General features: G+C 43.1%; 1 protein-coding gene across 1 annotated transcript in view; it reads left to right on the plus strand.

Annotated features, from left to right (window-relative positions):
* Positions 1-15816, plus strand: part of TRABD2B (TraB domain containing 2B) — a 296100-nt gene that overhangs the window by 258406 nt on the left and 21878 nt on the right. Inside the window, exon 6 of the mRNA XM_056356541.1 lies at positions 12335-12604. Within this exon, the coding sequence (XP_056212516.1) occupies positions 12335-12604 (270 nt within the window). The remainder of the gene's footprint in view (positions 1-12334; positions 12605-15816) is intronic.

Genomic DNA, 15816 nt, shown 5'->3' on the forward strand with positions numbered 1-15816 from the left:
AAAATGTTGCTAGCTGGAACAAACTTATGTGATTCCGTCTAACGGCCGGTCATGGCTTGAACAGGCACGCTGCTTGGCTGGGTAAAAAACTGGCTGGACGGCCGAGCCCAAAGGTGGTGGTGAATGGAGTTATATTCAGTGGTGTTCCCCAGGGCCCAGGGTTGGGGCCAGTCCTGGTTTATATCCTTATCGACAATCTGGATGGGGGGATCGAGTGCACCCTCAGTCAGTTTGCAGACAGCACCAAGTTGGTGGAGTCACCGTCCCTGGAAGAATTTAAAAAGTGTGTAGATGTGGTGCTTGGGGACATGGTTTAGTGGTGGACTTGGCAGCACCCGGTTAATTATTGGACTTGATGGTTTTAAAGGTCTTTTCCGACCTAAATGATTCCATGGTTCTATAAGGAGAGCAGTAAATCTCTGCTACTGTAGTGGGTTTAGGTTTTAACATTGTCTGCATTTGCGGCATTTTCCGTCATTTTAAGTAATTTTAAGGATCTATTCCTAACACCCACAGAGTCAAGGTATCATATTCCAGCACAAGGAAGATCCAGAAGTCCCTGCATGAACTTTGGAGAAAAAAAGCTGATTTCTGAAATCAGTAGTACTAAGGCCAGGGTAATACTAGTGGTGTTTTGGTCCAGGTCAATGGGTAGCTCTTCCTTTGCTTCTCCCATCCTGGCAGATGCAGATCTGAAGGACCTTGCGCCCTCACCTCTGACCCTAGTTTGAGCACACACATGGTTTTGCTGGGTGCCTCCTTCCATCCTCCACAGTGCCACCCAGGCTGAAGTCCTCTTCCCAGGAGCACTGGGTCATTCCATGCATTGACCTACAGTCAGTGGATGCGATAGATGCATTTTGTCAAAGCAAACTGCATTTGTGACAAGAGAGTCATCTTTCTGCCCCTAGAGGCACGTGATTTCTTGCTAATGTTAAATGAGAACCTTTGCATGTGCAGCATACTTATGTATAGATTACATTTTAGGTCACAAATGAAACTGGGAAGTGAAATGAAACTGGAAAGGTGAAGTCCTTACAGGAGAACTATCAAGGAATGATATTCATTGTGGATTAAGAAGCAGTGGCAGAAACTGAATGAATGTTACATGCATAAAAGTTGAACCCTTTCTCCTCCAGACCCTTTGAAAATGAAGCGTGTGTTCCAGTACAGGCCGTGCTGCAGAGACAGCCCGCTCCCATGAGGCTGGTAGGAGGGTGCGCTCCCCATGGATAAAGACAGTTCACTTTAATAATGTATACTAACCCCCTGAATTTTAAATTACCAAATTATTCTGAGAATAGAAGAGTGATTTTGAGATTAAAAGCCGCCTTCTAGCAAAGGAGTGATGGCTTTTCTGTAGTTTGAGCTGGATTATAGCACCCTAGGAGAAGTCCTAATCTGGTCACTCTCACAAGTGTTCCAGCTTTGCATAGTGATAAGAAGTTACCGTGACTGCTTGAACATGTGCCAGATGCCAGGCATAGTTTTGATGAGTCTCTGACGTCTGTTAGACTTGTGATGTTCCATGCTTTTCAGTAGCTAGGCAGTGCTGCAAATACTAGGCTGTGATACCCTCTCAAACAACTGGCACTTAGATAAAGCATTTCTAGGCAAACAAACAAGCACGGACTAAGAAAACACACATGCACACACAATGGAGGGAGGCGACTTCTTAACTGAGTGACTGTGCTCTGGGGAGCAGCAGAACAAGTGGTTTTCATTTTCCTGGTGTTTCACTTACTGCTGTTTGGGGTTCTCTTCATGGGAGGAGAGCTGGGCTTAATCGCTGGGTTTGTCGTGTGTGTGTACATAGTCAGCTGATGCAGAAGTTGGGTCTGCTCAAGCCCAAGTCAAGACAAGTCTAGACTCGTGTGTCACTGGTGTTCACACAGCACCCCCAGTGAAAGTTTCACCCACTGCCAATCCTCAGTCTAATTTAGTATTTTTCCTTGACAAATCTGCAGAGATTACACAAAGGGCACCTGAGGATCTCGATATCTCTCTGGTCAAGGAAGCCAGTTGGCCTAAGTCTTCTGCTGGGCCAGCAGAAAGGCCCTGCTAGCCATGCATGGATATTCCCTCCCCTTCCTCCATTGGAAGAGGACTGGCACCAGAGCTGCTGGAGAACCATCGCTTGTCTCCCCCTTGTCTCAGCAGAGGCTGTTAGTAGGGTACCTGTGTAGACCTCTGTGACTCCTGGTGGCCAGTGCTACCCAGTTAGGCGCAGAAGGAAGGAAGCTCTGCCTTTATGCAGACCCTCCTGCGTTTTCGGCTGTGTGGGTCACTCAGCCCATGGGAGCTGGTGAGCAGGTGAGCCCCCAGAGGTCCCTTGCAAGGAGGTCTGCAGCAGAGTTTGGGGGGTCAAGCTGCAAAGGCTCTCACTTTTGTACGGTTCAGTTCTGTGTGGTTGTATCGTCATGATGCTCTGGCTGCATCTGTCTGTCGTAGTCTCATATCCTTTACTTGTCAGCTTGCTGAGATGGGACTCTTTAACATGTACGTAGCTTATTTCTGGGATTCCTAAATGTATCAATAAAAGTAATAATAACAGACATTGCAATGAGGCAGAGATACTTTCTGGGGTCAGTGGAAGTTCTCCTGGTTTAAGGGGAGAAGACCTGGGCCCTGTTGTTTGTAACTAGTCAGTGAGATTTGCCTGAATTCATTAACAAATCAATCTTTCTTGAAATGCCACCTAGATATTCAAGCTGTAGTTCAAGGTCAAATCTCCTAGGTTTCAATTAACAATTGAAAAAGAGAACATAAACCCTCATTTTCTTTCTTAAGGTTTCGGTAGCAATGTACATGCTTCATTAATGAAGCTTTTTAATGAAAGATGGATTTCTCAAACAGAAATAAGTATTTGATACAAGCAGTTTCATCATCATGAGTTACTACAGAGAGGGAGCCCAGGTGAAACCAGGTTAATATGTAGAGAGACCTTATGTAAAGTCCATTAACATTAGAGTTGGTAGAACAGCATGAGGCATTAAAGCAAGTGGTGTTTGGAGGAAGAACTTTCCTGCCTTCATTATGGTTCAAGGGCTGTGTCCGTTACCACACCGTAAAAATGCCCACAGACAGGCTGAAGAGTTTGTTGGCTGAACAGGGTTTCTGACAAATGTTTTGTTCTTTTCTTGGAAGCTATCAGGCCCTGTGATAAAAGCAACGCTGATGGGCTGTAACAGTATTTTGGAGAAGGCAGACTGGCTCTTTGCTCCTTTTTTTAGCTCAGCAGCCCTTCAATGGCTAAGCAGGTCAGATGTTTTACAGTGTCAGCTACAGAGAGGGAAAGTGGATTCAGTGTAACAGAGCTGTGGGATCTCTTGCAGGCACGGTCTTATGGCTCTTGGGTTCCACACTTCTGCCTGCTGCTCGGTTTAAGTGGTCCGTGTCTCTCTTCTAGTGATAGCAGCTACTTATGTGCCTACGTTATCTGTCGTCTTGCGATTGCAAGAGCCTGGACTGGACAGGGTACTTAAGGAAGACAAGTTGCCGTGCTTGTACAGATGTGTGATCCACCCAGTATCTCATCTCTGCCAGGGCCCAGCTTCAAGAGCATCAGAAGGAGGTGTAGGGAGCAGTGCCAGGCGTACGCTGAATAATCTGCCCTTGGTTTAAGTCTGAAGTCAGTAAAAATGTTTAAATCCCTCAAGCTAGGCACTTGGTATCTTGCTCAGTTGATGTCTCTGTAGAGAGTTTATTTTTAAGATGTGATGGGAAATATGGACTTCTGCAGATATTTCTTCCCTCCAGAGGACCAAGCAGAGAGGAGAAACCAATTCCCAAATGAGACAATCTAGGAGCAGAATTCAGTCTGGATTGCAGGCAAGAAACACGCAGACAACAGTTGTGTATTAGCTGTAATTCTGCTGAGGAATCAAAACGAAGCAGCCGGTTTGGTGGGGTTTTGTTTGTTTGTTTGTTTGTTTTTTGTCAGTCAGGTTTTTAATCTTGATGCCTGTCTGGATGACAACTACTGGGATAGAACAAATGCATCCTCTTTCTTCTTTTCTGTGCTTAAACTGAGGTCAGGAATGGTTTGGGAATAAACAGCACATGAGATGAGAATAGTTTTGCAACTGAGTTAGCAAACCTGTCTTATGCATGGCTGCACAGCTTGGTGTCCCAAAAGTCAGCAATGACTAGAGAGGAGCAGACAGCCACAGGCATCAGGAGCTCCACAGACTTCAAACGGAATTAGGAGAGACACAAGTCTGGATGAGTTTTTCTAGTTTAATTATGGCAGCTGGAGAAGGAAGGATTTATTCAGCCCTTGACTTGTTTTCCAGTCACTGAGATCATAAGTGCTGACATGAGATGGTGGCATTTGGTCACCGTTGTCCAGTTTCTCAGACAATGCCCAAACCGCCATAAATATGTGTGGAGTCAGAACTGGCCCCAAACCAAACCAATAAGCCCAAAGCAAAACGTTGTGTCACAGTTAGACCTGAAGAAACTTGCTATTGCAGGTTGGGATGAACTGGGTAAGAATTTTATGCTTTGCAGAACCTGTTGAATGATGGAAGTTAATTCCCAGCACCGGAAAAATCTGTGTATAATTATTGTGATATCATGCAAAGAAACACAGAAGGACCAGAGAGTTTATAAAGAGAGATTACATTGCCCAGTATTAAGTCCGCCATTGTTTTTTATTAAAGCAGTATATGTGTTTATTAAGAAGTTATTAAAAGGAAAGAGCAACGTATTTACTCTTGTTACTAAATGGTTTTCAAGCAATAACAGAAAAAAATATGAGGAATAAAGCTTGAAAGTACTCCAGTTCAATAAAAATGCAACCCTAAAATCTTCTTTTGTGGTGTAATACCATCACTTTAGATTCATCGGAAAGCCTGTGTATTCTTGGCAAATTTGGACAGAAGTCAGGATTTTCAATCCAGAGGTAACACTGATACTCCAACACCTGTTTCTGTCCAAAAACAGGGAGAAAAAGCAGAAATACTGAAAATTCAGTGCAAAGTCAGCACTCAACAATTTATTAGAAGACATTTAAAATTTTCAGTTAAGATTATGTGTCAAGTCTTTCGGTGGTACATGTGCTTATAGGAGTTGTAATTTGAATGTGAAGCCTTTTCTCTCCTCTGTGAAGACTTTCAGAACAAACCAGATGTCCCAGTACAGCTGTATAGCTACTCCCATGCTGAACCAGCATGCTTGAGCAGAAAAGAGCCCATCTCGATCTATGGGATAGTTATTCAATCCAAGGAGCTTTAAGTGCAACTTCCATAAGACAGTGAGGCACCAAAGGCAGCTGTGTTATGAATATCTTGCTTAAACCAGACTACCCAGGCAGAAATAGCTTAGCACTAAATGGGTATGGTCATAGCAAGACAGTGAAGATTTAGGGAATAGAGTCTGAGGTGAGGTTTTGTGTGCCACCAGCGGAGAAGGTTCTTACTTGCTACTAACGTGGGCGATGGAAGCAAGACTGGAGGGTGAACCCGTCCTTCCTCTGGGCACAGCCCATCTTCTGAGGCTGGAGCATGCAGCTTACAGTTTACACTGAAGATGCATGAACAAAGGATTATTCAGTTCAAGAACTGAACCAAAAAGTTGAGAAGGGGAAATAAGTTCAGACTAATTTGAAGTGGAACATTTTGAGGACAATTTTCAAGGCAGGGGTCAGGTTTTGTTGGTTTTTTGTCATTTTTTATTTATTAGTTGGGTTTTCCTTTCTAATTAAGATCAATTCTTAAACAAAAAAGGCCACTTTGTAACATTTAAGTCTTTGAAAACAAAAGACTGAAAAAAATAATTTAAAGCTTTGTTCAGAAAGTGCTGAAACGAACCAGTTTGAGTTTTATGAAATAAAAGAATTCATATGAAAATGTGGAAAATGGCACGTAACAAATGTTTCAGCTGTCCTTTCTTTTTTCCAGCAAATTCAACCACTCAAGTTGCAGAAAGCTTGCATTTCTTCTATGCCCTCAATCAGCTTCACTTTTAATGCGGTGGAATAGATAACAAAAGTTTTACTCACGTCTCTTTATTTTATAGTTTCTCAAGCTGGGAAGGAAAATATCACCATCTATGGGAACATCTTGACCTCACAAGCTTTTAACTTCATTTATGCACAGAGTTGGGGGTTTGCATATATATATATATATATATACATGTATACCGAGGACTAAATTCCCTTAAAAATGAGGCCACAGTTCTTGAACAACAGTGATTCTGCCCAGAGAAATAGCCTGACATGGATTCCGAGTCCAGAGATACCATCCAAGTTTGGAGTGGACTGTAATCTAATTTAAACTACTTAACCTAATTTAACTGCTTGTGAGATGTAGTTTACTCTGGTGCAAAAATGAAAAAACAACTTCGTTTCCAAATTTTCTTAAGAAATGGAAATGCTTTAACGTTAGTGTTCAGGCCTAAGGCAACTGCATCCTAAATAAAATATCTTGTTATAATGAAGCCGATCGGATGAGTGAATAATCAGGGATTTCACAGGCGTTGTCTTTTGCTGTCTCTTGAGCCCAAATTCATCTCACTAATTTACAGCAGTTACCTGAAGCAGCTCAGGTAAGTTAGGTATGGGGAGAATCTGATTCTCTAGTCTTTTCTTTGGAGTTACTCTCTTTTGCAGTAAAAAAAAATAAATCTTTTTATATATATATATGTGTGTGTGTATATATATATATATGCTTTCATCTTGAAGGAGATGAACTCCATGGTGGCATGCACTGGTGTCACCTCGTTATGTGAGAGACCATGGTCTAAATCCATACTCCATAGCACTAGTAAGAGGCCCTATAAGCTGTGCTGGTGTGGGTTAGGATTTATGCCTGGGTTTCTGTTCTCCTTTTGTTTGCTGCTCTCCCAGGAGCTTTGAAAATCCAAGTTTCATCCTAGCATGGAAGAGAAAAAAAAAAAAAAAGCAAATTTTTTTTGTGGGACAGGACATTCTGGTGCCCATCTTGTGGGTGTGCATGACTGCTCTCTCCAAGAGATGCATAAGGGAAAAAAAGCAAGAAGCAGATGTTTCTGTGGCCTGTGGCAAGGGGAGCAAGGATGCGTGCAAGGGACTGACGAATTCCTGCCTAGACAGAGACTCCCAAACTGGAATTTATGAGAATCAGTCTATAATAAAATTCTCTTAACGTGGTGTCTGGCTGTCATCCGGGTGCATCCCAAGAACGGTGGCATAAGGATAAAGCTGCCACATCGCACATTCTTTGCTATCACCACAGCTTCTCTCTTGATGAAACAAAATCTTGCCTTGTCTGACAGCTCTGAAAATTGAAGCAAGGAAACCTCAGTGATGCTGCTGTACTTGGAAGCACGTGCAAAGCATGGCAGTCTTCTGAGCAAAACTTTTCCATCGCTTGCGCTACAAAGACAAGATGCAAATAACAAATTGGCAAACTTGCATTTTAGAAGATTCTGCACATATCTGAGGGAACAGAAATGTTACCGCAAGATTGCTGAAAAAAATAGAATGATGATTTATTCACGTGGAAGATATGTATGGTCAGCAAAGGCATGTCCTCTCTCGTGATCTAAAGCAAGGGCAAATTCCTGGCCCTGCTGATGCCCAGGGGAGGCTTGATGGGGCTCACCCCAAACGTTATTAGCATTACTCGGGCAGGGGCGGGGACATTAGCGGCGTCTGCCCTGCCTGATTGTTCATCACCCCTCAGACAGTTGTCCTTGAGTCGGTGGTTGTGAAAGTCCCTGTTGGTGGGGGCAAGGTGCAGCACAAGCTGTCGTGTTGACACCACGCAGCCTCCACTGATGGGGGAAGGTGGGCTATTCACAAGGGCCGTTCAGAGCAGGAACGGAATGTGGATGCTCTGATTCACCCTACAGAGGAGGTTTTCAAGCCCATGGATGGTCACGGACCTCCGAGCTGCAGAAAGTGGATACGTGATGTGAGGGGTAGGAAGGTGCTTGCCTGGCCAGGGGGGAAAACATGGCTAGGCTGCCAGGTAGCTTGGGGCTAAATGAAAGCAGGACCTGGGTGATTTTAAGCCTGGGTATTATGAAAAGATGTTATTGCAGGACTTCATGATGTTAATGTCATTTTTCTGACCAGATGCACTCAATACCCCTAGCAAATCCCAGTGATGAGTCTATTTTCTATTGTCAGTGCCAGCGCAGAGCGACACTAGAGACCACAAGGCAAAGAAATGCTGAGACAGCCTAACAGAGCATACAGCTCAGCCTGAACTACTGGCATGTTTCGTTTTGTTCTTTTAATTCTTGAAAAGAATTACAAAAGGATGGCAAATTTCACCAGAAGTGAAACAAAACCACAGGGCTTTTTGGGGATTAAGCGCTTTCAAGAAATTGCAAGAATAAATGTTTTCCTGCTTTCACTCTGTTTTCTGTACCTTAGGACCAAGCCACGCAGGGTGTTTGCTGAGATTCCCAAGTTTTCTTATTCAGACTCTGTTACTTTAGAGAACTTGTTTTGCAGAACTGTGCATCCCAGGGAAGGAAATTAAGGTCAGAGATGAGAAAAACCCACCTAAGGGCCTGAAATACTTGCAGTTTCTCAAAGACCACCCTGTGTGGGAATGATTGATTTAGAAATGGGTGGAACCTCTAAGCCTGGAGCTGTATCAAGTTATTCATGAAAATTCTCTGAGATCTTTGTGTGGACCAAGATGTTTGGGTGGTACTTTCTCACTCTTTCTTCAGAAAAGGCACTGTGGCCTCACAGACTGAAAACTGGCCCTGCTTTTTCTCTGGCTTTAAAAATAGCTATGTATCTTGAAAAGCTGCCTCAGCAGTAGTGGAGTAGAAAAAAAAAAAGTGTATTACGTCCCCACGGTTTCATACACTGCAGCTGTGCTAACAGAGCACATGAGGCTGAGACCAAAGGAAAGGCATGAAATAGTCCATGAAGTGATCAGCTGAATCTAACAGTAAAGCTTCACGCAATGGGGAGATCTGTTGTCCATAGGATGGACAGTATTGCAGATGGGAGGGGTTTGTCTTTTTGCTTTTAGGTGGAAAAAAATCCTGAATATTATTAATAGTAGTCAAGATCTTTGTGTTAATAAAATTGTGATGTAAATCAGTGGGGAAGTTATTTACTGATAGGAAGTCTACCTTACTTTGAATTCAGATTGTTAAATATTCTTTCAATGTGTTTGGATTAAATACCCGTATTCTGTGGGATTCAAAGTTTTGGGTTTACTTATGGTTGAATGCCTGTAGGTTGATGAACAGATTTGAAAACAACCAGGTCTCTAGATCTATTAAATCAGTTTTAAAAAATCTTCATTTTTTTGAAAGAAGCAAGTGTACATCAACATACAGCCTTCAACAGTCCCTCCCTAGGTCTTGGGGTAATTATTGCTAGTACAGGAATAATGGAACAAGTATCAACCAAATGTAATATACAGTTGCCACAGTGGAGCTATTCCCCCTGCGTCAACTCTAAAGTACCAGTGGTTAGTTTATAACCCTCTTTAGGTTACAACATTTTAACGTTTCTTCAGTGTTTATTTATTCTCTTCCCAAAGAATGTTCTGAAATACCGAGTTTACAACCTGTGGCTCATGTGATGGTAGTGGAAACAATTAAGCTAGAAGCTTTCAAAGCCACCACTGGGATTTTGATGCCCAAACTCATTAATTTTAATAAGAAGTGAGCTGCCAGTCGTCTTAAGTGGTTTTTAAAATCTCAACCCGTAAAAACACCTCTCCACTGGTTCCAGTTTACTAGGAGCTCAGAGCAAGGTAAACACATGTAACGGAATAGTAGGTGCTAAAAGGTGGAAAGTATGTGTTCAGATGTCTCTAAGACCATTCAAGGAGCCCAGTGGCAGCCCCAGCCTTGAGCTGGCAGATGTGGTCTGGCGCGAGGACTGCTCCCACCTTCAGCATCTCGGGGAATGACTGTCTGATCAGTGAACAGGAGGCACAGTTTCAGCGGCAAGAAGAAGAATGTCAAGGGAAACAGAAATCTTAGCAACAGCTCGGTTCCAGCTGTGATGATCACATTGTCTATTTTGGGTTCTCATGTCTGCTCCATGCTCTTGCCGCCTTAACGTTTCTGCCCACCACAGCCTTGTGGCCAGGGTAGCGCTCTTCTCCCCAGTGTGAAAACGGGTGGCTGGGTTGCACAAAGACCTGAGTGAATTCACACCACAGTGAGGAGCAGAGGTATCCAGAGTAGCATCAGAACAAGCTGGTTCGGGGCAGAATCAACCAGCTTGTATTCCTGTTGCTTTGCCTAAGTGCAGCAGGCAGTGAGTCCAGGGGGTTCTTGCCACCCATTGCCACCTGCCGCTGTTGCAGTTACCCACAGGGTGTTCGTAGGCACTTGGTCCAGGTCCTTCTCACCTGCCTAACCCATGCTATCCAAGTTCACACTGTGTGACCTTGCAAGCTGCTAAATGGCTGCATTTGCATGTTGAGAATTCCCTGATCCATTATCACGGCTGGATAAAAATTAAGAAATGTCTGCTGTGCCCTGAGGGTCACGCCTGCTGCAAACCTAGGAGAGCCTTTCCTTTTACATGAGTCTGGAGATGGCTTTCCTTCAGCTATGTCACAACCAAAGAAGTCTTGAAAGCTTTGGAGAGCACCAAGATCTTGCAAAGAAAGTTGCTGCACTGATGAAAATTCATCCTCAGCATGAATCATGGAAGAAAGTCTTAATGGGGAAAAAAAGCCAGAACCAGCAGATCTCTCTGTGACGTGCAACAGAGCATGGAGTGAGTTTGAGAAGGACTCACTGAGAGTCTGAATGCTTGGAAAAAGAGGAAAAATAGGGGATTTTCTTGTGTCTTTTATTAACGAAAGCAACCTTGGAAAAATTTCGTATTAGTTTAGACAAGTGTCTTTCTTTTCTGTATCTGTCATACGATCTCTGAAGAACTTCATTAATGTTGGCTGAGAGTGACAAAGTTACTGTCGTTTTTGCCAGTGAGTCTTATAGTAGCAACGATTAATTATCAGAAGCTCTTGGAAGGACATTGGGTGAAACATGATGCAGTGGAAATAGAGATGACCATCTTGACTGCTATTGTAATGGACTTCAAAAAAAAATCAAAAAGAAAAAAAACTGCCATTAGTAGTAGATGTGACTTTTTTGGAAGAGAACAAAATGTTCCATAAATGAAACATGTGGTTTCACTTGCAGCACATTTTGTACGTTGTCACCAATGAAGTTTAGGATTTTTTATTACTTTTTCATTAAAATGTCTTACTGGTTTCACTCAGGAGGCAAAACTTTTCATGTGGCTTTAATTGTTTCTGTCATAAAAGTCATAGCATCCATGTAATAGAAATAGTTTTGCAGACCACAGCTTCATATTGCCTATTAATCCTCTTCCATTTTCTGTACCTACAACTCATTGGGCCATCCCAAAGACAGAAAAAGTTCCTCTCTTGCAATTAAGACCAACCAGGAACTTCTACTGAAGTTGAGGGGGGGGTGGGAAATCACTTTGTGTCAGTACTGGTTTATTAGATTTTTGTTTCGGCTATCTTAGCTCACAAATGTAAGTTCACGTGGCTGCGTATTGAAGGAGAGAGTTTGTACTGACTTTTTTCTAAATTAGCGAAACTCCAGAAGATTAAAACAATAAAAGGCATTTTTCTGTGTAGTTCCAGTCAGATGCAAGAGGTGGTAGTGTTTCAAACAGGAGCAAAGAGCTGTGGCAGTGTTGTTTCAAGGTGGCTTTGGACAGGCCTTTTACCCCCCCTTTTGCTTCATTTTTCCATTATACAAAACCTGCTTTTTGAGGTCCAACTAGCATGTCCCACCCCAGCAGCCCAGCTATTAGACTGTGCGTCTGTCATCAGTCTGGGCTTCCCTGTCACCAATCCTAACTCAGATAAACGAGCGTAATTATTGTTGCAGTCAAAACAGTTACTTGTTTCCACAGATGATATCTAAAGCTGAAAAAGAAAAAAAAAAAAAAGAAAAAAAAAAAAAAAGAAAAAAAAGAAGGGAGTGAGTGTTATCTTGCTAATTTAAGATCGGCTGCTGTTAAGGTATCTGCTTTCCTCGGAGAAAGTCACAGTTTTGCTGTTTAACCTTCAGCCTGGGGGGGAGGTGACGCCGACCCCTACCACAGGCTCTAAAGCCTGTAAGAAGTAATTAAAATGCCAGGAAACAGCAAGAGCAGATCAACTGCCTTTTGCCTGATTCCCGGTTCAGTGTTTGTTTCAGAGCTTGCTAGGAAATGCCGCTGCTGTCTTTAGTTGCTGCCCCAGAGCAAAAGCCTTTCTTCTCATACACCTTGGCTGTTAGGAGCACCCAACAAGTCGTGTAGCCCCCTGCTTTCACTTTGTCTTAGCACGAGCCCTTGCTTATTCATCAAATGTTTAAATGTTGTGTTTTTCAGCTCAAGGATGACAAAGACAAGCCCAGCCTTGGAAGGGTCCTCAGCAACAGCCCTGCCCGCTGTCCAGCTTTCTGAGCAGGTCCCACTGACGTCTCCTTCCCTGAAGCCCCTGCAGATGGACGAAGATGACAGCCTGTCTCCTCACCTCCTGTTGCCAGACAGCATCAGCCAGCTGGAAGAGTTTGGCAGGCAGAAGAAATGGCACAAGAAGCAGCATAAACACCATCGCCAGAGACAGTTCAATGACCTCTGGGTTCGGATAGAAGACAGGTGAGTCATAACTTTTACAGTCCCTGTCCTTTTCCTACTGTCTCTTGACTAGTTGCTCTTTACAGATCACAGGCCGTGTTGATTAGACAATAAAGAGGGTTTGAAAAAGGCTAAATGGGAGAGACAGGGAGTGAAATGGTGGTTTTGGAGCTTAATGAAGAATTAGGAAGAAGGCTTATAGGCATGTTTGATGTAAAAGTAAAGAGAAAAAAGACCAATGTTTAGAAGATTTTAAATACACAAAAACAAAGACTTGTCAGAGTAAAACCAGGGAAAAAATAACAATGGAAAATATTCTGCGTTCACCCACTTTCTTCCAGTAATTATTTTCCAACCTTTACTGTCAGTTTTCACCCAAAGACTCTCCCATTTTCCAAGCATGCAGACTGTTCCTGGGAGGTTTTAGAATTCTGACAAACCTGACTCAATCTTAACTGTGTTCTGGGACTGAAATGTTTTAACATCTCAGACTGTGCTGAAAACAGCAAACTCGGGTAAAATGAAGTACTTGGCTAAGGCGTCTATGTGAAGACAATAGAGGTGGGCACATTTCTGTGGCCAATATTGGTCCAAGGTTAAAAACTTCCAAACAGTGTTTGAATAAGGTCTTCATGTTTGACCAGGGCTTCTTGATGTGTGCTTTTAGGATTCCCGGGCAATTTATTCTCCCTCCTCTAAAACTGAGAAGGCTCTTACTGCCTTTATCCAGGCCAAGTCATGGGCAGATAAACAGCCACAGTGTTTATAGATCTCCTAACAAGTAAAAGGAATGAAATAATCTGTTGAGAACTGGCTGCTCGCCTATACATGTGATGATTATGTTTGATCGTTACTTTTATTCCCATTTTCATAGCACCTAAATTCTCTGCTAGTAAAATGAGTCAGTCTCTCAGAGGCTTCTCCATTTGCTAAGGAAAAAACTCCATGTATTTGTGTTTTGGGATTATTTTTTTATTATTTTTATTTTCTTTTTAACGTAGCAGTTGCCTCTTTCTTTTTTTTCCCGTAGTTTATTGTATTCTCAGGGTGAATTATGCAAGGATTCTTATTAAGGTGGTGCATATTAATCTTAATGTAGTAAAGCTGTTTCTGAGGTTAATGCCATCCTTGGTAAGAAGGATTCATGTGTTTTGTTCTCAAAGCGCGTTCGGGGGTTGGATGCAGCCCGCATGAACTAGGAGGCATTTGGTTCAAAATAGTTGATTGCCTTGAGGACAAGGGACTTTTCTTTCTTCTGCATGGGGGCCACTGAATCGTGGTGTCCCATGACGTCCCAGCATTTCACAAGGGTGTCTGGTTCAGCTCGCCATGCGTGTCATACAGCTGAGGTGCTGAGATGTGGTGGGAGCCTGGCAGTTAGGCGCAACCCTCCTGCCCTTATCCTATCTATCCAGAAAGGATATTGGATATTGGGCCTGATAGGGCTGTGGAAATGTGCAGCTGGGGGCTTGAAGCAGTGGTGCTTGCATAGCTTCGGCAGACTTTTGCTGGTTTTGTTTCAATAAGAAATGTTCCTAGGAAAAGTATTTTAAAGGGTAGTTCCCCAGGTTAGAGTTAAATTGTTTGGTTTGTGCTCCCGTGAGATTTCATCTGAATCGAAACCTTTTTTCCCTCTACTTCCATTTCATGAGGATGGAGATTGGGATAAGGAAATGTAAGTTTCCGCTCCCACCACGCTGGTGATGAACCAGACGCTGCATGTCGCCTGCCTTGCTGAAAGATCCCAGGGAGATATTAGTGGGAGATCACAGCCCTAGAAATGAGGAAAGGCTGGAAGAAGGGAAGTCTGCCTTAGGGCTTTCAGATGGTTTTAGTGCTTATGCAGTTCTGGAGTAACTTCTGGTGTTTTCCTGGAAACAAAACAAAACAAAAAATACAAACTGTTCAGCTAAATCAGAGAGTCACAACCAGCTCTGGTTTCCCCATAAATTGGATGGGGTCTCGACTTTCATAAACCAGCTGCTACATATTGTGCTTTTGGCAGTTGGGTTTCATCAGCATTAATTGCAAGCTGGACCTTGCACAAGGCAATAAACAATGAGGTTTCTCTAACTGGTTCCTTTCTGATTGGCAAGAAAAGAGCAGAAATGTGTGCCTATCACCAGACTGTAGTGTGATCATTCTGGGGAGGAAACAACCAGGATGGCTGATAACGTGGGCAGTGCAGTGTGACCTGTGCGGGAGAGAAGCACGTGGCCTCACATTTTGTTGCCTTAGTGATGTTCACCAGCAAGACTGTTAGCACTTGGGTTTGAGGATAACCGGTGTACTAGAAGTTCGTGCTCTGGCCTGTCCCATAGATCCATTGTGCATTTGCATATATTTAAATCGTGTTCTGTACAGGCTGAGGTCTCTGCATATAGTGTTACCTTGAGCTATGGCTCCATGCTGCCAAATGGTTCTTCTTCCAGTTTGAGTTTCCTGACTCACATGTTGTCACCTGAAACTTGACTTGTTCACCTTTGAGACAGAGGGATTTAGGTCATTGCTGCGGCTTTTGGATGAAAGCTGCATAAACCTCACCGGTTCCGTGCGAGGTGTCCCGAATTCAGCCGTTTGAGCTGCCTTTCAACCTGAAAAGTCAAAGAGAAGTATACAGGTGGGGGACAAATCCAGGCGAATTTAAACCAGATTATTGATTCTTGTATGAGCCTCATTGAACTGTGAAATGACTGTGGTTCATACAGCTCTTTTCCAAAGCTTTATTGACCGTGGATTCAAGGACTTTATGAGCCATGAATTGCAGGGCTTTTTATGGACTATGCATTTCTAGGCTATCTCATACACTTCCATGGAAATCTTGGGGTGTTTTTTTAAGCTACCAACACAGAAACAAAGGAAATGAACACAGGAGAACAATCTTAAAGGAACATCAAAGGTCTGACTCCAACCTATAAAAGCCAGGAAATCCATAATTAATGGTTCCACTAAGACTTCAGCTCACACAGTCGTTCGGGTCTAATCTGAGGTTATAGCTACAATCTGAAACGGCCTCGTGAAAAATGAGTCATCATTTAATGTCACACATCATTATTAGTATTTACTTTCAGTTATACCTTGGAGATTGTCCTTTCCTTTTTGTTCTGGCTTAACAGCTGAGGCATTTGAGTTGGCACCCCTGAGTGGACAGTGTTTAGATTTGTGTGTTGGAGGGTTAGTACTGCTGTGAAGGATGAGAAAGCCTCCCCTCTCTCTTCTCCCTGTCTTTGACA

Source organism: Falco biarmicus, chromosome 11 (assembly GCF_023638135.1).
Source record: "Falco biarmicus isolate bFalBia1 chromosome 11, bFalBia1.pri, whole genome shotgun sequence".
Classification (NCBI taxonomy): Eukaryota; Metazoa; Chordata; class Aves; order Falconiformes; family Falconidae; genus Falco; species Falco biarmicus.